The sequence below is a fragment of the Rhea americana genome, unplaced genomic scaffold (assembly GCF_003343005.1).
Source record: "Rhea americana isolate MKP2758 unplaced genomic scaffold, rheAme1 scaffold_111, whole genome shotgun sequence".
NCBI classification, from domain to species: domain Eukaryota; kingdom Metazoa; phylum Chordata; class Aves; order Rheiformes; family Rheidae; genus Rhea; species Rhea americana.
The window spans coordinates 1,979,453-2,007,224 of record NW_028185162.1 but is presented as its reverse complement, the minus strand read 5'-3'; the positions used below and the strand labels follow the sequence as shown (position 1 = coordinate 2,007,224).

The window sequence follows — 27,772 nt, the reverse complement described above, 5'->3', positions numbered from 1 at the left end:
TAAGTAACTTTGCTTTTCTTTACTCATATATTGCTCATGTCGATTTTATCTTGTCGAGGAGTAAAACTTTCAAGTGACATATATAGGGGCTTCGACTGAGTTGCTTTTTCCCTGCTGCGATTTTGTTCTGGTGCATATTTTTTTTCCTGCAGGAACAGCGCGGCAGTACGAACACCAAAACGACGGGGAGAGATTTGCATGCTTTTCATATTTTGTGTCAAATTTCATCAAATCTAAAGGAAAAGCACAGAGTCCAGGCACTGAGAGGTAGATAAAACAGCAGATGATTGTCATGTATTTTGTTCTCAAACAAAAATAATTGGGACTTTTGAGACTAGTCCTATATTTGGTTGTTTTTCATTTTTTTTGTGTGAATTAGAATGATGTGTGCTTTCACCTGTAGCCGTGGCTGCTCCATGTAAGTAAATATTTAAGAATACAGCCAACCAAAACTAAGCTGAATTTGAGACAGGCGGAACATAATTACTTTTCTGGAATTCAGCACAGGTACAGGAGTTAAAATTCATACTTAATGAAAGCTGCCATGGGATCTTTAATGACCCCAAGAGGTCAGGCTTTTCATTTTACATCTTATTGAAAAAATAATAGTGCAACGCTAGCTCCTATTATGTTCTTATATTGATTTAATTCTTTATAAGGAGAAACACCAGATGTCCACCACTTCCCCAGCCTGGAAGGTGTTTGCTGGTGCTCTTCCATCTAACCCTGACCCTCCCGAGCTCCCACATGTTCAATGCTCAGAGCCCAGAATGCARCAACTTCAGAAAGACTTGTGTGTGGCGTATCTGTAATCAAATACTGCTTAAAAAGTCCAACAGCTCACTAAGATCCTGACCAACAGGCAGAAGCAATGACTGCGAGTTCTTGACTTAGGACTAAGGAGAGGGTAGGGGATTTTTTGTGTGTGTTTGCTTTAATACTCTTGTGCATATTTCTGAATTTGAAAAAAAAGGAAAAATGCTCTCATGTTCATAATCTTCATTTARAACAAATTTTAAGACTCTCCAGTCATGACAATGGTATTACTCAAATATTCCCTGAATTAAATACATTAAGCATGAAATAGTCTTGATAATATTTGCTCGAACTTTCAAAGTTTCTAAGCTCAGGGGCCCCACTCCTTATTACAAGCAACTGAAGCCAATCTTTGTAATAAAATCTACGCAATTCATGAAACACAGGAAGACCAAGACTTTGCCKTGTCAGCTTATTTTGAAAATACTTAAAAAACGTTTTTGCTTAGTATGTTAAATTATATGTGGCATATCCCCTTCCACAGGCGTGGTTGTGTTAAACTCAGTTCCTTATCGACATAGGGAGCCCAGTGCACATTCAAAATACTGGTGTAACAAGAGAGAACCAGTGCTTTACCTTTTCCCCAAAGATCCTTTGGCAGATGCCATTCTTTGCTAGCTTCTCTTTGACCTGACGAGTTAGTTCTATCGTATCCACCTCCTGGTACATATAAATCTCATACTGCTCAGGTGTCAGTGGAGGAACCGAAGGTTTGGATGGCTTTGACAAAGACACAATAGGGGATGAGGGGAGGGGGCTATTCTGTGGTGTCTCGCTGCGACTTGCCCCAGTCATGCTCAATTCAGAACTCTGGGAGTACGGAGATTCAGCGTTTGGCCACTCTTTCCAATACTCTGAAGAAGATGGTCCTTGAAGCTGGCTACGTTCTGGCCTAGTCTGATTGCTGACCTTTTCTTTTCCAACACCGGCTTCCTCGACTTTTGTGTCTTCGGGAAGAGCTGTGTTTCTTCTCTCATGCTGAACAGTATTCCACCAATGGTCCTTCCAAACACCACCACGTCCCAACTCATTTTTAACGTGCCTCAACATACCCTGGGCAGAATCGCTTATTCCATGAAGCTCTAAACCAGATGCCTCCTGAGGCTCCTTTTTGAGCCCAGAGAGGTTCTGCAATGCAGAGATACTGGAATCAGTGACAGATGAATGTTTCTTCAGGGACATAGCCAAAGGAGAAAAGCTGGAAACTGAAGACATTGCAGGTGTAGATACTAGTTTGGGGGACAGGATAGAAATGTCAGCTTGAGATAAAGGTGGTGTTTTTAAGGCAGGTTCAAGGGCAGCCTGCTGTGCCTCCATTTCGCGTCGGGCTTGTTGCAGAATGGACCGAATAGCATCATCCGAATTGCCACTGCTAGATGCAGAAGGTGGCTGAGCCGGCTCAGCTATGAAAAACAACCAAAAGACTAAATGCAACACAGGAATATGCTTTATATTCAGCAAGTCATACTGTAAATATTCTCCTGCAAGAAAAGGGGCTGCAATACTTTTCTGAACGGGATAGAGAAGTTTTCACTAATCAGAGATTTTTACTTTTCATTGCTTTTCAAAATATGGTAAGGTTTCCGAAGTTCTGTACTGGGAAATTTTTACAGTGGCCAAAGGGCTAGACGTTCGCATATGCACACTCAGCTACAAAAGTCTATTACTACTTGCCCATTTTCCACTGTGGTAATAATTTTCAAATAAATGCCTTTGAAAATCAAGCTCTTCCTCCCACAYCTCCAAGAGCTCAATAGCTTTTTATGGTTCTGTTTACTGTTATTTAACCTTTCACTTCTCCCCATCTTCACAAGGGAATCATAACATGCATTCAGAACTAAATACAGCTACATCCACCTGGACAGACGATCAGTACCTTTGACAATATAAATATGGCGAATCCTTTTAACTCCAAAAATACAATACATAAATTACAACAAATGAAGAACTTTAATAAAAGACTTTGTTATTTAATTTGACAAACTAAAGCTGCTCCTGCTTCCTGTTTTCTCGTTCCACGAGCCTCATCACTGAATTAAACAGCTTAAAAAAAATCACGTTGACGTCTGGCTGCCTCTCTCGGCCCTATCAAGAGAAAGTCTCAGAAAGGAGCYGTGGGCCCTTCCTGAAAAGATAACACCTAACTCAACTATTTCAAGGGTGTCTTCAGTTTGTGGGGTTGTTTTCCAATAGTTAGTGGGTGAGTGAAAATTAGGACGTGGGTGAAGAATTCTCTCTGCAGGGTTGGAGGATTTTGGCAGCATGGCTTCTGTTTCGATTTATGTTCGTCTCTGCTGAGGTCTCCAGTGCTTGAAAACCAATTCCTCTGAGAGCTACTTGATGAGGAATGGGAAAAGTGAAGCCTGGATAACAGCGTGGGACCCAGAGACTGTAAGAAGCAGCCTCAGAGTGAAATAAGGTTTCAAATGTTCTGTGCGTTATTCTAGTAATATTATACCTCATCTGAACCCATTTCTAAATTTGCCCCCCCCTACTTTCCTTCCTGTTACACACTATAAAAACAGATGAAAAACTAAAAAAAATTTGGGGAAAAAAAAGTCAGCGGGACCATCTCTTCTGCTTTATCTACTGGTCTCACGATGGGGGTGAGGCTGAATTAATAGTTGAAAAAAAAGTCTGAGATTCTCAGATGACACATGCCACTGAACAACTTGTTTGCATTTTACTGCACAAAGACCGTATTTTTCTGTATGTAATCATTACTTCTACAAAGTCATATTATTTATTTAAATCATACATTGACTAGTCTTTTACAGTTTGCTGTGAGATTAGCTTGGTTTTCATTTCAAAGATGACTACCCAAAACTGTAAATCAGCATTTACTGTAAAGAAACAAAACAGAAGTAATGCAAAGGACTTCCTACTTCAGCGTCAGCTCCTTAGCAGCATTGGAAACTGTTTTAAAGTTGTGAGGGCTATAGAGCAGGCTGAAATGTTAGCTACCTGACAGCATAAAATAGGAAATTAAACTTATCTCAGGCCAAGCTGTTAAACATTTATGATGTTCTTCAGAAATGAAACGCTTTTTGAATTTGCCTGCCCGTTCACGGGAAAAAGAATGATTTCCTTGCATTCCACAACCAAAAATGCAGTCATGTAGAAGTCAGGCCAGAGTTTGACTCCATTATAATTTCAGGACATGATGTACACAGTGAGATTGTAATATATGACCGATAACTGCTGGCTCAGTCGTGACCTTCAGACAGCCACGAAGGAGACGAGTCTGTGCAGCTCCCTCTCCCATGCTGTTGTCCCTGGGGCCAGAATTAGCCTGGGGAAAAGGGAAAGCAGGAGCTGCTCCCTCTGCACAGAGGCACTGGTAGAAGAGGGAACTGGCAGATGCACGCTCCRTGGTGGCTACCAGCAGCTGTGCAAAGAAGGCAGAGCTTTCGCCTTCGGAAAAGGTGCTCAGAAACCTCAGCTTCCATCCTGCAAGGAGCGAGGYGAGACTGAGGAGAGCACGGAGCAAAGCCTCCATCGCAAAGCAAAGTGCATCAGCCTGACTTGGGCTGCGCTACAGGCAAAAACAACTCCACTGGAGGGRAAAAAAAAAAAAGCTCCTCAAACCTACACTCAAGGTTTTAAGAATATAATTAACTGACCAGAAAGCTCATGATAATTGTTTTAATTAAATTCTGAAATAAAAAGAATAGGAGGCAAAATGAGGCTGTACCTGTTTTCTGTACTTGCAGCTCCCTTTTGGCTTGTTCTAAAATGGATTTGATGGCTTCATCAGAGCCTGTCTCTGTGGTTCGGATCCTTGTGGTTATATTACCTGAGGAGGAAAACAAAACTAATGACACCAGGAAAACTTTTGTTTTTTTTCTCTTTTTCCTTTGTTTTAATGCAAAGACAACACACACTGATATATTGCCAGCACCGCCTGACAACAGTTTGCACAGGACTTTTACCGTCATTTGCTAATGTAAGAAAGAACTTCACGTAATAAACCAAAAACATCCTCTTTACAAAAAAGCCTGTTTCACTAGCTACGCTGGAATGATGAAAACACTGAGATTATCAGTAGAAGAACTAGACGGTCATATATTCATTATCCATTAAAACACATATAGGTCTATTTTCTTTCTTTTCCTTTGTTTAGAGGAGGAGAGGAAACAGAAGGGTTAAGAATTGGAGGGGAAAAGAAGAAAGCTAAGATCAGGAATCCTCCTTCAAAACTGCATTAGCTTCTATGCAAACTAGGTTGAGTACATATTCAGCCCAAAACAAATTAAAAAAATAACTAGGAATAGGAAATTAAAAATAATTTTTACTTCTCTAGAGGTTAATACATTAAGAGAAACATTCATTTAAGCACTGATAACTATCTGAAGTGCTCTCCAGTTAATAGCTATTTCTTTTTTTTTTTTTTTTTTTTAACCACTAAGGGAAAAAATGGAGGGAAAATTCCTGTGATTTTGAAACCTACTGCACTTAAATGCACTGTTCACTATGTAAATATCATTTGTAAGTGATCTGGATGACTGACTGGAATCAAAATAACTGCAGATTTTTTGGGGATACTTCTTCGTTTTTTCTTCTTGTCTTGCTAACAGAAAAATTCTGCAACTAATCCATAAATGAAGGAAAATGTTCAAACTTCCTGTTCAACGATACTTTACTAACCTAATGTTCACTTCTTGTGTGTTCAGACTGTTTCATATACCATACTGAAGCAAGTCTCACGCTAATTTAACAGTATCTTAAAGCGTATTTGTTAACATAAGCCCCATGAGGAGAAAGACGGATAATATATAGCAGAAGCAGTACGCTATTTCTGTTGGAATTACACGGTATTGTGTACTTTTCTTGCTCTAGAATCACAAAAATAGCAAAGATAGCATTTCAGGAGATTTGCTGGGAAGAGATTTTATAAAGCCACTTCTACCACTTCTCTCTTTTTATCTGCGTACATACTGAGGTTGGGAGTGGAAAAAGTATCCAAACAGGGTTAAGTTAGTACAGCGGCAGTGGAATTAGAAAAAGCAAAGTGTTCTTCTAACCCATGGTTTGTTTTATACTTACTGTCTGTTTTTCTATCAGATTCCAGGCCAGAATCAAACTGCACAGTTTTAAGGAAACACACAGCTAAAGCACACTCCACTCCCTAGATATCGACTGCAAAGAAAAACACCTGCCTGTGACGTACCTTCAGACCCATTTCTTCGTTTCGGTACTTCCTGAAATAGTCTGTTCAGGTTCTGGCCTGGATTCTCTGTTGAAAAACAAGTTTGGTAAGAACAAAACAATCAGGGGATGGTTGCTCTGACATCATGGGCTGTGCGACATGAAAAGATAGCAGCGTGTCCCTAAACGCGAGCGCTGGAGCTCGCCTCAAAGCCTCGAGTCTTTGAGCGCTGGAGGAGCTGGCTACTTTGGAAGAAGCAAGGCTGGCTGATTTGTTAATAAAGATTACAGCTACGTTCGGAAAGGAGATTAGACAGATATAAATAAATGCCTAGAGATACCAAAAATGAAGAGGTTAAAGATGGGCAGATAATCCCCTCAAGTGCAATCATCAAAAGGAAGAGCAGATTATAAATCTAACAGTGTTCGCTTTCAATTAAACAAAATCTAGGAAAATCCTGCCTGTCCTTTCCAGTATTTCTTGACTGTAAACAACTTACTTTTCGGTTTCTCTAAACGTAAATCTCAAGTCGTTGTTCAAGATGAATCACAATGAAATGCATATGTTATTTCTTAAAATCATTGTCTTAAATATGCAAAGCTGCTTTAAATTAGGATTTTTACCTAATTAGTCATCTCATGCATCACCTATGCTATTTTGTCAAAACACTCCGGAAAAATTGCACAAGTCAAAACAAAACTCTGTTCTCAGTAAACAATCCCAAATAAAAACTTTCAAGTAATTCAGAGGGCTGACACTATTAGTAGCTACTGACCCTTTTTGCGCAGTATTTAGCTCTGACACACAGCTATTTTGAAGAAAGAGATTTAATATCCCTGTTGCTTGCCCTGCCTCACAAATACAAGTGGCTAAAGAAAGTATAAGCAAACAAACATACTAACCTGTATCAGTCCTGAAAATTAGACCTAGAAAACTGTACTTTCTGCACCTACATCTGATTGAGGTGAAAACAACAGCAAGGCATAAACGGCCTCATATGCAGAAACTCGCACTGTTTTTTACATTTGTAACTAACAGAAAGAGACGGCAACCCCCTTAGCCAACAAGCGCTTACCTCTTTGTCTACCCTGGATGCTGCGAAGAGCCAAGATGTTCTGCTCGTCCGAGAGGAACTGCTTCATCTTATGAAATGGCTCCTTGCCTCTCACAGTCAGTTTATTCCATGGCTTTGGCCGGGCTAGTATCTCACTCACAGACCCTTGAGACAGTCCCAACACATAATGTCCAAATATCCGCTGTCCAATATTGTGCTTGATCAACTGCTCTTTCACCTGACGTGCAATTTCGGCCGTGTCTATCTCCTCGCCTTCAGAGATGCTCCCAGCACTTTCTGACTGGCTGGGAGACGGGGCCATGCCATTTACGTCCGGACTTTGTTGTAATGGACTTTGGGAAGATATGGAGTTTGTGCTGTAAGGACCTGTTGAAAAAATCATGCTTGTGCTTCCTGCTTCCTGCATTGCCTTGGAGTAGAAGGACTGCATTAGCTGTCGCTGGAGGAGAGAGTTTAGTGCAAATTTTCCTGTGGAGGCCAGGGGTAAGCTGGGGCTTGCCAGGGATGAGCTGAAAAAGTCTTGACTTAAACCCGTTGGTGAGAACTGGTGTGTACCATTAGTATTGGAAGCCTGCTCCCCCGCGTTGCGGAGCAACTGAGAAGGAGGGGAGGCCGGCAAGGTTGCAGGACGCTGACTCTCAGGCTGGTCTTTCCCTTTTCTCCTGGCTGACCCTACAAGGAAGGTCAAACATAATGCATTATGGGGGATTAAAGAGGGAAAAACCAAGATAAAAAATGCAAAGTTTGCCCCGCAAAGGGAAAAAAGTGCAGATTTACAAGGGCCAATGAGGTGGCGGTGGGACATTTTTGTTTTTGTTTTGTTTTGTTTTCGTTTTTGTTTTGTTTTGTTTCATTTTTTAATAATTGAAATTTTAATAAGCCAAACAAGGCCCCCAAAACAAACAACATGCATTTCATGTTTGCACCTTTCTTGTATGTTGCAGCCTGGAGAATCCCCCTTACAAACATTAAAACTAGAACAATTACATGAAGTGCAGTCATACATTTAATATAAATTCAGTTACAGACAGCAAGTCTCTTTGATGTCTCTCATTCAAGACATTACTCATTGGACCTGACTGAACCCAAATGCAGCAAACATTTACATTTTGGAACAAACCAATTTGATTAAAGAAATCACCATTAGGTGGATGCACCAAGATCACTCAGTTTAAAGTCATAAACACTTCTGAATTCAGTAATCCYAGTGCCAGTGGCAACTTTTTACTTTCTTCCAGCTGCAAAAACCATAAGCATTAAAGTATCTGGAAATTCCATGACTTGCCATTTAAAAAATGTGCACACAAAATGTAAAAAGCCCACATTAGGAAACCTGAACGGCAAACACGCTTYGCTAAAAAGAAAGTATTTTGTTTTTCCAAAACTGACCTGCTGGTAGTATATCTAAGTATATCAGACAGGAAGATTATTGTGTTCTACATGCAAACATTTTGCATAACATTGTGTGTGGGGGAAGAGACTTCTGGTGCCACAGATGAATTTGTTCCCAAAACAGAAGACAGCCTCAAACACTACCACTTGGTACATCTTGTAATGCCTCGCTTCTCTAACCTTTAAAGAGTCTCTGAGGTCTCCAAGTTTTATTTTTACTATCCAGTCTACAAAACAGCCGAAATCAAACCTTATTCAATGTTCTTGTCGCCTGTTAAGTCTTTCTGCCATGCACGAGCACAGACKCTCATCTCTCATTCAACCCTCCCTCCCTCTACAAGATATCAAACAAACCATAATAGCGGAAAATCGTGTCAACCTACCACTCAGGTCACTATTAGTGATACGCAGCGTGGCGTTCTCAGACTGCAATGAGCGGTTCTTCTCCAGCAGCAGCACCTCCAGGGGCTTAGATGCATCCTAAAGAAAATCAAAGTGGGAGGTTTGTTTCCAAAAGCATTAAGAGACTCACTCAGTCACTAAAAAGGATTTCAGAAGAGGGGAAAAAAGTGCTCATCTTTGCTACGAATGTGGTTGGGGAATTCATCATACATATATCTGGAGGACTCACTGAATGTTCCTTCATGAGCTGTAGCACAAATATACTGTTTAATTTTCATTGTAAACCATTCATCAATTTTGCATTATTTTGAGATGTGTAATGGAACATTTTCTTAATCCTACTTATTTTAAAATGGTACTGGCATGCTTTCAAGTTAAAAGCTGCAGACTTCTTTTAATCTGATTAAAACAGGAGTTAAGATTATTTTATTTCTTCTACGTCAACAGACCAAAGTTAAGCATTTCCTTGATATGCTGTGTTTCAGTGTAAACAGTCTGTTGAAAAATAAAATCAGGCACAGAAACCTGCCATTTACTTTCCTCGAAATATCTAACCCATAATTATTAAAGAGTACACTGGAAATTAATCCTAGTATATTGATATTCAGTTCACATTTCAGAAGCAGAAATTTAATTCACAGCCTTCGATCTTAAGTGCGATTAACTTGCTGGAATATCAGAGATTTTTACTCCTCAGTACTCCAGAGGTTTATTTCTTTTCTTTCGTAAATGTTATATTCAAGGCTAACAAAGATTTAAAAATGCTGAAATCCTTGCCCAGTGTACAATCAGTCCAGGAAACACGCACATTTCAACACAGCTGTATGCCAATGCTAGTATCTCTATAATAAAGACTCAACTTCACAACGTTATGGTTATCCGTTCAAACGGCAGCTGAAACGTCATTCTTTGTCCTTGACCACTTACAAGAAATTAACAGACAAAAAATGTTCGGTTCAGCTTTTTACACATGAAAATCAGGAAAGCAAAGATCCACCCATATATCTCAGTATCTTACGGATATGTAGGAGATCACGGTTTACAGATCAATAGGAAACTGCCCACGTTTACACAAATGAACTGTAGCTCAAATATTCTGTTATTTAATTGAACTGCTGAAATAATTAAGAAAACGAAAGTAAATTCAGTACCTGTGCACCAGAGCTTTCAGATGGTGCAAACTCCATGGATTTCAATATACTGTGGAAGGTAGAAAAACAATTATTTTCTATTTCTTCTTTTCATAGTAACTCCACTAATGAGCATTAACAGTATAATTTCCTGCTCTCCAGCAACACTATCGGAGATACCTCAACAACTTTCCTTGCAGTAATGCAATCCGATAATGAATACAGAATAACTATTCAAACTTGTTATTGGATAAGAAAATTTTCTCAAGCGTCATCTAAATCATTCCATATGCAATCCCACCAGGCCAGTTTAAAGCGTAAATTTAAAGGTTAATAAGGATATAACATTTTAAGCTGTCAGAGACGATATAAATTTATCTGTGAAGCTTGAAGGGACTGAAAAAGTTGTAGCAAAGCAAAAAAACAGGGAAATCACCATTACGGTTATGATACTTTGTATAATATACATCAGCTCACATATCAAGAAAAATATGCACAAATAATCTTCCCGATCAAGACACTACAGGCTAAAAGGCAGTTTTTCATTTTAATAACCTTCTAGCTCTGTGGCAAGRGGATGACACAATGGCACAGTATTTCTTAAGAAATATGACAGATCCAAATATTTATAAATATATTAAGAGAAGAATCTGATAGTCTCATTGTCAATATTTTATTTAAAAAGTGAGTAGTCAAAGGACCTCTCTCTTCAAAGTCTTCAAGTTAGTCCAGTAAATGAGAATCTTACAGGAATTCAATCTTATTAATTTGCTTTGTCTTATAAATTTTTTTTTAAATAGGCCTGCTGCAGGCAGGATGTTAAATTCCTAAGACTGAAGCAATAAATGATTTCAGCTTCTCACTGCACAATGAAGACATTCATTTGCTGAAGAAAAATACATAAACAGATATAGTGTTTATAGAGCATTTTTTCATATGTAAAGCACCAGGCACTTTGTGAGGCAGGGAAGAATAAATTTAATTATGTAACAAACGTGGAAACTGAGTCACAAAAAGCAGAAGGCCAGTATTAACATGTATAAAATAGTTTAGGATGCTACTAGGAGTCAATCAGGAACCCAGCACTCATTAGCTGCCTCAGACCGCCTGGCGTCAAGCACCTCTATAAATCTGTCTGTGCATTAATCCAGAATTAGATGTACCATCAATTGACGCTCTGAAAATCACTYGTCTCAGTGACTCATACAAGATCACAAAGTCATAGCAAATCCAAGAGAAAAAAAAAATCATCCTGAGGCAGAACCTCATCTGTTTTGCATCTGTGCATTACCCACTGCATACAGTGTTAATTCTGACAGGCATTCTTAGAAATATAATAATTAATAAACACCACAAAATTCAGCCCATCAGATTCATAATATTACCACTGGACGACACTTCTCGCCAGCAGAAATCCCTGCAGAGGTAGCCTCTACATAACACGCAAGCACACGAAGTAAGACTGTCAAGACTCCTCTGCTTTACGCAGGCACAACAGTTCACCTATGYGCCCAAGTGCCTCTTTTCCGCCATTAATGGCAAAATTGTCAAGCAGAACAATTACTTACTAATGGCTTTAGTAGTTAAAGACCGTGACATTACATTGACATCACAGGCACGTTTGCCCAGGTTGCTGACCATTCCTGGAAGCAAGTGTTGCTTGGGACACCTACTGAGAGGCAGAGTTCTGTCCGCCAGGACTCGAAGGGGTAGGGGAAGACAAATACAGAGAGACCCACCTAGGAAACAAACCCAGGCCCTGGGAGGTAACTTAGTTTTCACCCTCTACCCGTAGACTCTGCAGAATATGGGCTTCTGAGAGGTTAGCAAAGAGTGATRCATCTCCTTATGATGGTCAAATGAGGAGACTCATCTCAATTAAAGAAAAAACAACCTGTAACAGCAATTTATCACATGGCAAACTTTCCATACCAAATCACAGGCGTTTCTATTTTYATCATTTTAGTTTGAATCAGTAGTACACTTCCAAAGCAAATCTCCCAGTAACCCCCACTTACCACACTTGAGTTTGCCATGCAGAGCAGTCTTGGAGCATAGGAACTGGGTTCCCCTTTGGACGAAACTAAACCGACAGAAGCTGCGGACTCTCGGAGGAGTGTGCGTGATGAGCTCTGACAACTCACATGCTACGCTCACTGCAGAACCAGACTAAAACTAGTCTGAGCTACACACTAATCCTGAACATGTTGAATGTGAATATTGGGTTTTCGGTACCAACAGTTCTTTTCTACCAAATCTGTTCAGTTCCCAGGGCTCACTGTCACCTGGGACCAAATGAGATCTTGAGCGCTGCAGCAGTTACTGTTCTCAGTGAGTTTGGAGCAGGCTTAACCCAAATTCAAACCTCTGCTGCAAACTTTGCAACCTTTGCCTGTTTAAAGTAGAGACATTCTTTGCTACCTGAAATAGCCTTCTAGCAATTACACAGGTAATTCCCTATACTCTTAAAACCCCAAATATATTAAAAACAGGTTAATGGCATCTTGAATTGTCCTCGGAGGACAATTCAATACAACAAGTTTATTTTTCAAATCATGTGAGACTTAAACAACATGAAGCCAAAAATGACTCTCCAAATGAGGGAGTAAGATGTTTCCCCTTTGGATTCCAGAAGAATCTTTGCCCATGAGGTCTCAGCTCAATCCATTGCTCATTGAGATCAGTTACCAGTATTTTCGAAAAGTGATTCTGTGGCTCAAACCTGCACTTGGAAGACCTTGTTCTAAACCAAAATGTGCACTGAACAGCTCAACATTTTCTTCCTGTGATGCCAGCTGCAATGCAGGAGGGTCAGTACCTGAGAGGCCTGAAGGGAGAATCAGAGCTCTCAGATCTCAAAGCCAGGTTTAAAGCCCATTTGGAACAAAAGCCAAACCAGACAGTAAGGAATTCTTCTGCCCCAGTGCTCAATATGGACTCAGTTAAGTTCCTCCAAGGATAAAGGTTGGCTCCTGTTCACAATTCCTCATTCTAGGATATCTCTAACATCTTTGGGATGGTAAAGGAAAATGGAGGTCTTATAATTCTTCCACTTTTGGATTGTACTAGAATCTCAAGCCCCTTTGGTCAGGCTCCACTTAGCAATGTATGTCTTAAACTCATACAACTGTAGCTATGAGAAAGCTACAATTGTTAGTCAGCAACAGCCAGAGGTTGCATTTACTGTGGCTTTAGGAAACATGCATCACTGCTGGCTGTGCTGTAGCTGCTCTGGAATTAAATGAGAGTTTTGAAAATTACTCCTATTTATATCGAGTTGAGGAGCAGATAAACTAAACCACATAGATGTTCATGACTTTAAGATTTCATATGAATGACAATATATTAAGGTGAGCATGCAATTCCTCCTGTTTGATTTTGTGAAGAATATTTTAAATTACATCTATACTGTAGCTTCAAGTAACCAGTTGCTTGCAAGATGGACTATGCGCTGTCTGGTAACTAGGAAGGTGAGAGGAATTCATGTGTACTCCTTCCCTTCCTTCTCCTTTGTCAGCATGGAGCCGTTTCGGAGATTTTTCAGGCTCCAAGAGTATTCTCTGAGTCACAAACGGAGCCTTGTAAAACTGCACGGCTGCCCCAKGAGGCCTTGACCCCCCACCAGCCAGCAGGATGGTGGAAAGACTCCAGAGCTCCGTACGAGCTGGCTGGCTGGGCCTCCAAAGCCACCCTTCTTGGAAAGCCGCACTCCCAGATGAGAAATGCTACCCACGAATCAGGAAATATAAAAGCAGGAACAAGGAACCATCTGAATTTTCAGAGATCCAGGAAAAACTTGTCAGTTCCTGCAATAAAAAGATGTCCAAGACGACGGGCAGAATTCTGCTTTCCCAAAACACAGGGCCATATTAACACTACTGTAGCATAACTTCTCATGGACCTCCTACCTGCTTTCCATCTATCCCTCCCCTCATATACATTAGTCTTATAAAATATATATATATATATATATATATATATATATATATAAAGAAAGCAGTACTGCCAGAAATACAGAGATCCAAATGAGTTCCGTATCTAAAGTAAAAGCAATAAACCAGGCAGGATTTAAAATTCATTTGCTGTTTCAGTACATTCACGTACACACTCACAAAGTGAGTTTGAAGGCTCTGGCCTAATTCACATATGCTACTTAAATATGAAAGCACAAATTGGCTGAAATCTGAAGCTGCATTTAACTTAAGTTAGGAGAGAAAACAGACATATTTAGCTGTGYCACTAAAATAGATTAGCTTTTTTTAAGACTAGTTAATATTCAGATACAGTGATCAATTTAAAAAATGGGTAACTCATTTTATTTTATTGCAAGTTTATACCTACACCAGCAGGTAGTGTAGCTGGCAACGAACCAGGGCTGCAGCCAGTGGGGCTTGAGTTAAGGGCAGCGGGAGCCGGACAGTCACTGGGCTTGCAAAACCAAACTGCCTTTGAATATTCTCCAGTGACTTGTAAATAAAAGCACATGACTCCAGGCTCATCTGAAATCCCTCATTAACGAAGGTAACATTGTTTCACTCTCCTTAAAAGATGCACAAAAATGCCAGAATGAGGAAAGAAGAGATGCAGTTATTTAAACCTTGACACCAAACATATTTCTAGTGAAAAACTTTCTCTTCCGAACCTGACAGCTTATCTTGTTATAGTTTAAAATAAGGCTCTTTTAAGTCTCTTAAGAAAACCTTGCATCAGGAAGAGACTGTGGCATTAGTTTAAAACCACAATATATTAGCAAAAATATACTGTGAAACAAGCATTAAAATGGTAAGTGCTGCACAATGGCTGGCAGAGGTAGCGGATGGGTATTATGGCCAAAGGCCTGGTATTAAATTCATGGATCTGCATTAGAAAATCTTAACCAACAGTTTCATGTAGAGTCATCAATCTAAAATAACAGAGATTTTCCAGCTTTTTACCCTGAGTGGACCATAATTTTAGAGCCCTTTCTTCATGGACACTGTCATTATTCACTATTGCAATATCCTGCTGCAGCAAAAAAGGAGTGCTCTCAGATACAGCAGTTGCACTGGTTCTGGATGCAATTTCAGCCAAGATCCTTATTTCCCTGTCTTTGTGGTTTTGACTGAATTCTTTATTGTTCCAAGAACACAGATTTGTGGCTTTATTTAACAAGCATTGTTAAACTAAAGTTTGTGAAAAAGTTATGTAAGCATTTAACACTTACTTTAATTCTTTCTTAACCTCTTCATAATCAGCCTGTCCTTTCAGTTTTTCTTCCAGTTGCTTTAAAAGAAAGAATATGGATTTAATTATTTAGAATTTTTTTCTGCAGGCTTTCAAAATCATCTTTAAATTATCCCATATATACAGCAGTGCACAAGTGAGGGTTAATGATGCATAATTTACATATATTAGAAAACAAACTATAACCAATTCAACATAAACACAATTATACCTCACTCTTTCTACAGAGTGCCAAGCATTAGAGAACTCAGAAGGTCACAACTGGGCTGTCTRCAATGCCACTATCACACATTTGATAGAGATTAGGGGGGAAAAGGCATTAAAAATGAGGTGGTTCAAATTTTTTCCGAAACCAATAAATTGAGCAGATAAGAAGGATGCTGTGGCACATACTGTATTCTTAATATGACACTTCTCGATAACCTTATCTAYATGATAAATAAATAAAAAAAACAGAAGCTCTTGTTGCCTGGAACGCCTTAGGTGCGTAAGATTTCTACAATGCCTCATGCCCAAACAAAAYAGCTGGACCAAGTCATTTCACAAGCGTTACTTATTGCAATAACTCTCACGGTTGCACACCGGAGACGAAGCATTGAGACCCGCTCTGCAGGTCTTTTTGCTCAGGTCCGCCTGACCTGGGGTGGTCTCAATGGCTTCTCCGTAGCGTGAAGATGCCACAAATGTCGAAACAAACCTCCTAACGCAATCCAGAATGCAATGCCACACATTCGGCGCTTACCCCAGAGCCYTTGCTCCCAACAACAGTGCTCAGCACTACGGGATAAATGCGTCAGGAGGCCTAAAACATAGTGATACATAATGGTTGCTGGTTACGTTGCTTGCAGAAGCCACATCAATTTGCAGTAATCGCTTCTTTGCTTGGTGCAGGCGCACCTGATCTAAGCAAAGAAAGAGCAAAACTCACGGGCTGGGCTTGCAACTTCTGTGGATAAGCTGCGGCTAGGTCTGCTTCACTTGAATACTTCGTGGCCAAATTGGCAAAGCATCCCCAAGGTCACAGAGCACAGAAGCAACACAAGGACGCGCTACTCTCAAAGAGAGAGCATCTACCTTGCAAAGCAGCGGAATATGAGACACAGAAAGAGAAAAACGGGCCCTTCTGCCTGGGAGAGGCTGTCTTCGGTGGAGAAATGAATTCCAGGAGATCCTACAGCTCCTCCTGAGCTGTGTGTTTGAATGCAGGGATGGGCGTGAAGTGCGAGTATGAGCTGGGATCATCTCAACAACCCTGTTCAGAATCCCTGCCCCACCATTAGTGGGCATATTGAAAGGCAGTGACAACGTGGTCATCCACATTATCAATATATGGGCCTTTTAAAGTTCTTTTTCCTGCTTTTTGATACCATAATCCACAATCCTGCAGTGCTGCTGTCAAGAGGCATCCTTCAATTTGCCTTCCTGGTAATACCCAGGTGAGAGCCACTCTGGCTAATTAGGCAAACCACCCTAACGAACCACCTTCACCGCCTACTGAGGAAGAGCAGAAATGGGTTTTAAATGTGGAATTTGTATTCTGTGGGACATTGATGATATGAACAGCCTCTAAGAAAGTGTTATGTCCTACCATATTAGCAATCAGTTACTTGTGTAGTTATTCTAACTGTGTTAAAAAAAGAAAAAAAACCAACCCATCTGAGCTAAAACAAATTTCTTCACGTGGCAAAACACAGCGCAAGCATTAGTGATTTCTCCTGACATCTCCTGCCTTACCAAAAGGAAGACACAGGAAGTATTGGCTTTGCTTTGCTTTTATATAGCAGGCAGGGCACTACAGGTGTGTTAGCCTTGCTGAGAGATCCCATGCCGATGTAACTAGGAAAATCCTATGGAAATATCACAGCTGTTTTGATGACCTCCAATGCAGGACAAAATCTCATTATGCAAACCTAGTATGTAATTGCCTGGGTCCAAGAGCATCACTTTGGTTCTGGAAAATTGTCTGCAAGGCCAGTAGATGCCACAAGTTCAAGCAGCTTTTCGAGCTCCAGCTTGATGCTGAGCAGAACGCTGTTCACGTAACAAGGCCTCCAGATGGTAGCCCTGCCCGGGCTCACGAAGCCGCGAGAGCTGTCCTTCAAATGAAGGCAGTGAGCCCGCGAGCCCTTGAGACCGGCAGGGCGATTCTGCAGCGRGATGGACAGTCTTAAAACTTGATGCAGGTAAGGGAGGGCAGCCCAAGACTTCACACTTGCATCTGTGTGCGACCCTTGGCCGTGTTACTCTAATCAGTTCTAACAGCATTTTGCTTTTCTACAGCAAAGGTGCATTACAAGTCATCTTCCCCTCAATACTGCAACTCATATGACAGCACAGCATTTCTCTGGGTCTAAGCAGAACAACTATTAAAGTAGGGACAACTAYTTTTTATACTGAGAACTAGTGCAATAGAGTAAATTAAAAAAAAAAATATATGGACCTTGGTTTAATGCATTAGTTACTTATGCAAAGATATGTTAATAAAAAAGCCTTTTGTAGGGACAGATACAAAATACAGAAAAACAAATGATTCTCATTTTACAGTCAATATAAATAAATGTAATTCTATATAGGAATATGCTATGTCCAGTTCTCAGAAAAAAACACAATTTTAAAAAAGAAGCTATTGATGGAATTAAACTGCTTTAGAGTCTCAGGATACAAGATCAATTTTATGCTGTTGTAACACTCTGGCAACCTGCAATATTTTGCTTTGAACGGTATTAAAAAAAAGAAAGAAACATACATCCATCATTCCCAAGTAGCTAATACAGAGATTGTTGCCATGGAAAATCTGCACCTTAACATATACTCTTAACAAACAACCCAAACTAACATCTGAGAATGCCRTGTCTGTATATAAGCAGACCATTTAGGCCCTTGGCATCTTCCCAGGCAACGACTGTTTTAAAATATATTAGTATGGTAATTGTCTCAAAGAACGCTGTAAAACGCACAGAACATAGTATAACAAAAGTTCAAGCTGTGAGACAATCTGGAGGAACTAATCTCTTGCACTAAATATCAACCTGGTTAATTTAGACAAAACAAAGTATATTCAAATGTCCTCCAGCACCATAAAAATGCACCAAGGCAGGGGACAGAAGGAAGGGACCGGTGGTATTTCTACACACTAAATTTGGAAATAGCCCATATTAAGAAATCATCTTGCATTCACTGTACTAATGAACACAGGAACAACGATCTTGGATCATGCACGGACTGGGCCCCTTCTGAAGTTATTAAGACAAACAAACAAACAAACAATCATTATCCTATTAATAAATAATTAAAGTGCCTTTCCTTAGTTAAAACAGCACGAGTTGTATTAAGGGGCTTAATACATTAAAAACTCAATCACAGTAACAGTTTAGTTTAGTTCTCAGTGATAAACCAAAAAAGCCTATACAAATTAAAAAGTGCCTTATTCAATTAACCAAGGTCATTTGATTTCACTGTGTCTTGGCTAACTAGCAGTAGCAGGGAAGCTCTTAACTTCCAGCAATAAAGGGTTAATATAATTACAGTTAGAGAGGTCTTGTTACTAGAGGACATATTCTGATCATTAGATCAGATGAAGATAAAGAAGCAATGATTTTTCAAGTATTTCTGTATTGTTTCACTAAGTCATAGAGTATTAAAGAATTCCCCCAAGATATGATCTGARAACATTGCTTTAACTTGTGAAACTGGGATTCATTTTTTGCGGAGGCAATTACTACAGTCTTAGTTATTTTGGAAGCAATTCCTCTATAATCAAACATGAGGTTGACACATCATCACTGAGACTTGTTTTTGTGTACCACATATCTCAGACACAGGCTTTCCCAGCACTCTGGGGGAAAAAAGTATATTTAAAGTATTTTTTACAGTGCAGCAAATAAGGTGAAACGGCGTTGAAATGACTAAAACTTATCAATAGCATCTCAGTATCACTGCATCAGACCCTATCAATAAGAACCTACATACAGAACATTAGCTGGACAAGCCTGTGAGAAAATGGAAGCAGATTAATGAAATGAAAATCAAAGACTTGCTCTGTCATTTCTATGATCCTAYTCCCTTTGAAGTTAATGACTAAACTAATACTGACCTCAACAGGAACATGCTTTATTCCAAGAAAATCTGTCAAGTGCAAGGACTCAAGATATTTTCTATCAGGTTTTATGGGGAGAGAAAAAAAAGGGGGGGGGAGGGGGAGAAAAACCCAAACCAAACAAACCATAACGTCGGTGTAGCCAGCAAAATCTGTCCCTCCAAACAAGGCCAGCTCCTTTCTCCCTCATTAAGAGTGGTGCACACACGGTGACAGATGGACAGAGACTGATACCATCAGTATGGGAACCGAATAGATTTTCCTTGCTCTGCTGAATTTTCATGAAAATTCTGCAAGGTTGTCTTAAAACATGCAAAAGGCGTACTGAACACTTCTAATTTCATCCCTAGCAGACATTTGTCCACATAAACTATACTACAACAGAGCAAAACGAGTCTACTCTAGATGATGTCAGAATCCGAGCAATTTGTGAGGGTTTTGGCTGAACATTAAATCATTCTGATAGAGAAAAGCTATCCACGCCACAGTTAGCTAAGTGGGCACTACCAGTCTCCTGCTTTCAAAAACTCTCAGACTATAAAAACCTAAGAAGCTGTGAAGCCTTTAATGGAATAGATAAATTTATCTTGTTTACCATGTAAAGCTTGTAGAGGGTAAAACAATGAAGGAGACAAGAGTTACAGGAAACGGATTCAGAACAGACGTCAGGAAGCATTTCTCAGGCTTACTGATAGATCAGAACCGTGCGGAAGAGCACACAAGGAAAGTAAAGCCAAAGGTAAAGGGGTCACTCGTGAAGCAGTCAGATGTTTCTGCTCCTGTGGTTTTAGGGATGTGCCACTGGTATGCAAATGAGCACAGGACTGGACCRCTAATTATCAATGGGAATGACAGTGCAGCAAATAAACAGCTGAAAAAAAYCTTTAAAATTCTTGTTAAGGCTAAAAAGCCTGCCTTCTGAATCTTAATTTTACTTGTTTCCATGTACTCAACAATCCCCTTCTCTCTTCCAGTGGAAGGAGAACTGGAGGAGATAGCGGGTAACTTCAAAGATAGGCCCCATACAGCACAGTGAGCATCCCTGGCAAGTCAGCAATACCAAACACTAGAATGAGAATTAAAAAGTTTTACAGTCTAAACAGGGTTTTCTGTGCCTTTTCCAGTTCAGCCCCCTTCACTACCTATCCACGGTAAATATGTTTGGGTTTTTGTTGCTGGCTTTAATTCTAATGGTGGCCWCGTTCTGCAAAAACAAACTTCAAAACAATGAGAACTAGAAAAAGGTAAATTAGGTTTCAGCAAAACTGTGATCAATTAGACTAAAATATCCTAGAAACTGGAATTCAACAGCATTCTGAAGTAGTAAATAGCTTTTACGGTGCCTCTCAGAACCACAGAAAGCTTATATTAGTAAAACCCAATATTGGTATGTCAGTCATCTACTTGAAAAACTGCCGAGCGCGGAGCTGCTCCTTACTTTGAGCGTGCTGTTCTTGGCAGTCAGCTGCTGCTCCAGCTGTGAGATTTGGCTGCTGGAGTTCTCCCGCAGTTTGGTGAGGCTGCCCTGGAGTCTCTGGACGTCTTCTACGAGCTGGGCAATTTCCCGCTCCTTCGCAGCCAGTTCTACTTCCAAGCTGGACCGTGTTAGCACCTCGATGGCCTGCTCCTGATGTGAAAAAATTTAATATCAAACCACATAAATAAAGGCAACAAGCTTGAAGGAGGGGTGGTTAGGTAAGGACCAAGCACGGCACGAGAGATAGAAACCATTTCTAAATCTGGGACTCTCGAGATTTGCTATATGGACCTGGAAAAATTAACCTGTTTACTCCCAAGGATTACGGATTACTCTTCAGTAAAATGGGGATACGGGAGAGAATAAATTTCCCTATTTTGTAAGCGCACTGGGAAGGCGCAGTAGTGAAAGTCAAAGGGCTCTATTTAGCCCTATTCATTATTAATAGTCCAAGTGCTTTGACAACTATGAAAATCCGTGCTTACAAAATATTAATCAGATAAAATATTCTGAAGTAATGGAGCAGAATTTCTTAATCATGAACTGCAGAGACACATGCCTCTGGCTGTTCATATGTATGCCACTTATTTCAGGCAAAATTGTAAAAAATTGCCCCAAACTGCTACAATGAACTTGCTCCTTGCATGAAAATTGTTCACTGCTATGTTATTGCTAGCAACTAAAGCATCTCCTCCACGGGGAAGGGGGCACACATAACCGTAAGATGCTGGCATTCTCCCCAAGGTCTCCACTTTTCAAAATTTCCTTCCTTAAATCACAATCTCTCTTCTACAGATTTCCACAGAAAAGGTTGTGAAATCAGTCCTTAAGACTGAAACATCCTCACTAGACTGACTTTCCAGCAGAGCACAAAATAAGGGGAGGGCAGAAATGGAAAGAAGAAGGTAAATCTATTCAGAAAAGATAATATCCACTAATTGTACTATCTCTTTTGTCTGCTTTTTGCCTGAAGAGATCAATAGCTATAAGGCATCGGAGGATTCTGAACCTCTCTTCCTTAAAGAGCRTAACGAAATTTTTGCGTGGATGCAGGGAGCACCAAGTTGCCCAATACCTAACACATATTCCACCTAAAACTCTAAAATGCAACTTACAGAGGTTAATGGCTCTTCGTCACAAAACACCAGTGAAGTGGGAGAGAATCCATTTACTGAGAGACGCCRATAGTAAGCATTATACCAAAGATGTTATGGCGAAAGAGCTGAAAATTTAACCCACCTATGCTGTCACCCAAGCACTTTCCTCACAATTCAAGATGACATTGCAGCAGACTGAAATATAGTATACAYCCTCTTTTCTGGAGAATACAGGCACAACTAAACACCTTTTCCTTATCTTCTAAACACTTAGCTTAATTCTCAGTGACTATATACCATTGTGCYTCTCAGAAAACTGCATGTACGAACAGCAGTTAACAACGCTCTCCTATTACCCTGAACTACACTTTTAACTTGAAAAAAACCTCTAATTTGCTTGCATGAAACATCACAAGTTGTATAATCATCTGCTGCTTATGCCTATTGAGACTAGAACATAGAGTCTGAAATAAGATAGATAATGATCATTTTCATCCTGCAGTAGTTGTCATATTAAATATAAATGAAGTGCAGAAGTACTGTTAAATACAAGAAAGACCTAATGTTAAAATAATGATAAGACTAGGACACAAGATAGGAAGAGGCAGGTAATTCAGAGTTACAAGTGATATTCAGGCTTTTTATTATTACTATTTTTTCCTCTACAGCCTGTGTCCRTATCTTTTGACTTCTCTGAGAAAACACTGGGTCCTATTAGAAGCAGATGGAACAGATCWGGAGGACTTATGGTTTGTGACTCATTCTCTGCAAATACATTTTAAAGGCAACTGTGCGTCTCTCTGATACCAGTGTCAAGACTGTACATGGTTCACAGGAAAAAGCAACCTGAGGACCATGATTTCTTTTGTTGATTAAATTCGCTGCTTAGAAGTAGACCGCATTTTATTTAATTGCATATTTACATTTAAATACTCCTTTTTCTCCTTTGGCAAACAAAAATCAATATAATTTGTCTGCTCATCTGTGATACTTGCTAACCCAGAACCAGCTGGAGTCCTGCAAGGCCCCACTGGCTGAGAGGCAGTGCTACCCGCCTCTCCAAAGGGAGATATCCACTTCATTTAGAAACCTTCAGAAGAAGGCAACAACCAAACAAACCTTTTGGAGGAAAGGCTATCTTCTCAATTCTCTGAATTTCTTCTATTAGATTTATTGCTGTATTTCACAGGATAGAAATATTCAGAGAAAAACAGAATGGTAGAGAATTTTGTCTCCAATTTCCCTGAAAACCATATGCTAAGCCCATAGCAATGGGCACTCTGGGGGAGATCAGCTGAAACCCCTTAGCCCAAAACTTCGGGCTCTACACTGCGCTTGTGGCCACTCAAGGCACGCTTTGCTATATGGTATTGCTTTTATTTCTGCTTCGTTGAAGCTCCTAGCAATCCAAAGTAATTTCTGAGAGTTGCTGCTATCTGCCTGGTCTCTGGCAGCTGAAGAAGACTACAGACTCTCACGGTCACCAAGGCGCAGAGCAACTTCTGTCCCCTTCGTGGTCTTTTGCAGCCTCTGACCACCTTCAGAAGTTTTAACAAAATTGCAACACTGAACAATACAATTCCAGTAACTCCAAGTTTAAAGCAGTATTCCAAACTGCTCTTTTTATAGCTGTGAGCATAAATTGAAAGAGCTGTACTGCAGGAATGTCAGAAACCTGTAAGAGTCAGTAAATATTTTCTCTCACCACATCAGGTGCCTTCTGGATCTGTGTAGCGAGTTGGAGAGATTTGTTGGCTGACGAGAGCTGCTCCCTTAAGGTCTCTGCCTCTCTCTGAGCCACCTCTGCCCTCTGAAGGAAATGAAAAGAGGTGAAAAGAGAAAGTACATTCAGTTTAACAACTGACAATTATTACAAGAACATTCATCAATTCATGCCTGACTGAATATAATTGATTTTCCTAAACACTCAACCTAATAAATGTTAGAAAAAAAACATAGAATGTGATGGATTTTTATTTTAAACAGTACAAGGAAGAAATAATTGAGCGATTATGACAGTAATTTAACGCTAGGAGCAAGGAATCCCCTGCTGATACTAATGCTGCGGCCCACTGAATTTCCCAGACTGAATAAATACAAGTGGAAATGGAGTCTTTTTATTCAATTTCTTTCCATTCTCATAGACCGAGCAGATTTTATTGCAAGGTTCCTCATGGGAATAATTCTCAGGGGTAAATGCTGAATTAAAAGATATTCTGACCATTCTCTCTAACACACATACAATGTTGYGGATTGTCTTTCTTCAGTAATTATTTCCCAAAACATGAATTGGTAGATTCTGTTCTTTCAGCAGGTCTATTTACTCAGCAATATTTAACCCTACACTGACAATTTTGCACAGATCAGTTATCAACTGCTGAGGATTTATGCAACAGCTGACAAGCTCATGACTTGGCTGCTAGACAAAATTGCCATAAAAATATTCAATGAGAATAAAAAGGGAGAAGGCACAATTCTACAGAAAGTTTTTCCATACAGGAGCTTGGGCGGAGACAGGTGGATTGGTAACTTCAGGCAATAAATAGCAACTAAGTCTTTTCCATTACTGCATATCATTTTCTCATTAGGAAAAATGGAACAAAACCTGGTTATTTTTATAGTATATACTCCTTATGGCCTAGACATTTTTTTTTTTTTTTTTTTTTTTTTTTTTTTTTCTTTTTTTTTTTTTTTTTTTTTTTTTTTTTTTGAAACTGTTTATCTCACTGTGTTTATCACACTGTTTATCTCCCGGAGTAATTGCTACTTTTCACATGGGCTGCTCCATGCAGGACACACTTCACTTCTGGCAGAAAACAGCTAAAAATCATCTTCTATCTCCACTTCCAAGACATGCCGACTCTTCCAAACCCATGAGCTGCCACCCATTAAGGCCAAAACTTTTATTCACTAGCACCTATGCTTTACCCTGATGTCTTCCTTCCTTTATTGGATAATAAATTCACACTTCCATCTTTAAGCCACCAAAACTCCCATACTTCTGCATGCCAAACTCCTCTTTTTCAGTGAATATAAAAACCTTTATGCCTTTGCATGGTCTCTGACTTAGACCCTAGTCGAGCAGACTGCCTGCATGTTTAATCAATCAGTAAACTATAGACAATCAAATCCTAAACACATCATCTGCACTATTTGCTCACAACATTGTATTAAGTGATTTTGCAGAGGTTCTACAGCAGTAATTAAAATGTAATTGTAAAAAGTACAGTTACAGGGCTCTAATAACGAGAACACAGGAGACAACCTATTGTGTGCACGAACAAACGGCAGYAACATTAAAAAGGCAGACCCAAAAAAGAGAAAGTGGCTGTTTTTGTGTCTGGATAACATTAGGATAAAAAAAAAAACCCTTAAGCTAACAATTTCAGACTGAGATAAATTATTTCCTCTCGTCTTATTCGATGCGTATGTGAATATATTGATCTAATAACTGCTAAGGAACTACTGCAAAGCAGGACAAGTTACTACACCGCGGTACTTGCTCTTGCATCTCGTGTTGTGTAAGTAATGGGTTTTGCAGCCTTAAGCGGTTCTGCTGATGGCTTCCACGCACAGCGGCATTGTTTGGAGAATCTATTCAGTTTGCATGCAAGGAAACCACAGAGGATATTTCTAATAGATGTTACATCTGCACATACAGTAAGCTGTCAGCTACCCTTCCTACAGTCTCCCCAGCCAATTTAGAACACCTGTTGCAATCCCGTGAATAATATTCGGCAAGGTTTCATAGGACGCGTTGTTAGAAATAAATCAGCAGAAACTTTGGATGATTCTGTTTGGAAAACACTGGTCAAATTTTCTTTTTTTCCCCAGTATGTAAGCCTTCTAAAGCCAGAATTATATACATCTTCAGTGTCTTATGCATGTCTTTTAGGTGCTATTGCAATATAAATTATAAATTACACCCCCAAAAAATGTTAAAGGAACGTTACAGGTTCAAAACTCTGCACTTAAAAGTTTTGAAAAGCTAGAGTCAGCCCTGGCTGTATGTTCAGCCACCCCCCTGCGCACACTGCTTCATGACGCATGGTCCTGAATTGCATGCAACACGCTATTTCCTTTTTTCCAAGGAAGGCCCTATCCCATCCAACTCACCGAGTGAGTATTTCTCCGTGAATGAATATTTCGTTTTCTCCTCCCTGTTCAGCGTGTGACCTCCACGGCTTGCGTACCGCAGCTAAGCCCTTTCTTACAAGCAGGCAACYGGAGCAGCCTAACGACACCCACCGACCGCCAGAGTTTGTCTCACCCTGATGATTTCCTCTTTCCTCTTTYGCCTCACTGGTTGTTCTCAAAAATCTGCTTGATCCGGTCCCTGTCCACCCTCACTGCTACTTTCCGTGCTCCATCTCCAACTCAGGCCTTGTTCTCTAGGATTTCACGCGGTCGTTGCCTCCGTTTTGCCAGGGCAGYGCAGAGGAACGGCCCCTATTCCAGTGCTCCGCGCAAAAACGGCTCTGGCTGATTGCAACAAAAAGCGAAAAACCCGGCGAGCGGCAGCCTGCAGCGTGCTTCGGACAGACGCCCACACCAAAGCGGACAAATTCAAACCAGGTTCTGTGGAGCTCGTGCGAACATTTTTTCAGATGCTCCACGCTGGCCAAACTTGGGGCTTTTTTGCTATTTGAAGCAACAGGAGATACAACCCTGAGAAAAAGGCAAATCCTCCCTCATGAAGTGCCAAGACCCTGCTCTTCACTATGGGCACAGCAGGCTTCTCATCAGAACGGCAACAACAACTTTTAACATGTGGGAAAGACTAGATTTTTTCCCCTAACCTTGTTCTTAGAAATGGTTGAACAATTTTTCCTGAAATAAAAAAGAGCATGCAGCCAGTGAGCCAATATGGAAAACAGCTAAAATCTAGCAAACTTACACAACTTGGAGCCACCAGGAAGTTCAGACAATCTTCACTTTGTATGATCCTACCCGTTTTACTGAAGAAACATGCATTTCACACTGGASTTGCCTTCGATCATTCAGTGCCAAAACATTTGCTTTCTTATTTCTGAACCTCCTATGAACTGCCTAGAAAAACGGCGATGGCCATTGACAGACACACTGCTAGTGCCAGTAGAGACGACTCCAATTCTCCGTTAATGCCCAATGACAGTACTGCACCTTGCTCAGACAATTCCTTATTTTCTATAGCGCTAAAAAGCAGCACAGAGCTCCCTCCCTGCTGAAATAAATATTCCACAATACTTCAGTTCTCCTTAATATCATATGTAAATATTATACTGTTAACAGTGAAGCCAATAAGTCGTGATCATAATGTTGCCATGTGCTTACCAATTTAAGAAAAAAAAAAAAGGAAAAGCCTTACACAATAGATCCAGTATAAATTATTCTCATTGTTTCCTGACAAGATAATGAATAATGTGAAGCGAGTGCTCTTCCACTTGCAGTAAAATGTTAATTTGATCAAAGACCAGCAGTGTGAATAGAAAAATGGGACGCTTAGACGCAAACAGTAAGACCTTTCCCTTAAAGTTCCATAAGCAAAACTATACTTTCTTATTACATGCTAACTACAGCGCTATACATTGCAAAAATCTTACTACAGGGTATATAAATGTATATTATCACAAGTAAGTATTTTGAAATTAATGAGCCCAATTACAGCAGTAATTACAATGATTGGTTTTAAGCACTTACAGTTCACACTCCCTTACTTGTAAGGCWACTGCACGAGCTCTGCTTTTCAGAATGTAAGCTCTATTAAAGCACATTGGTTCTGTGCGCTCTACAAATTTTCTAACTTTGGAGATACAAACACTTATTTTAAAACTTTAGCCCACCTCACCTTCCACAAAACAAAAGTAAGGCATCAGAAAATCTGTGGCATGAAAGACAGTCCACGGCTCTGGCATTTATTCTTTCCAGCAATGGAG

At 40.0% G+C, this 27,772-nt stretch overlaps 1 protein-coding gene across 1 annotated transcript in view; it reads right to left on the bottom strand.

Moving 5' to 3' along the window:
* The window catches only part of CUX1 (cut like homeobox 1), a 198,428-nt gene that overhangs the window by 40,300 nt on the left and 130,356 nt on the right, over positions 1-27,772 (bottom strand). Inside the window, exons 10-18 of the mRNA XM_085314717.1 lie at positions 23,563-23,667; positions 20,722-20,910; positions 15,168-15,226; positions 9,986-10,034; positions 8,816-8,912; positions 7,041-7,712; positions 5,987-6,052; positions 4,511-4,612; positions 1,393-2,219 (exon numbers count right to left, since the gene is read on the bottom strand). Of these exons, the coding sequence (XP_085170843.1) occupies positions 1,393-2,219; positions 4,511-4,612; positions 5,987-6,052; positions 7,041-7,712; positions 8,816-8,912; positions 9,986-10,034; positions 15,168-15,226; positions 20,722-20,910; positions 23,563-23,667 (2,166 nt within the window). The remainder of the gene's footprint in view (positions 1-1,392; positions 2,220-4,510; positions 4,613-5,986; positions 6,053-7,040; positions 7,713-8,815; positions 8,913-9,985; positions 10,035-15,167; positions 15,227-20,721; positions 20,911-23,562; positions 23,668-27,772) is intronic.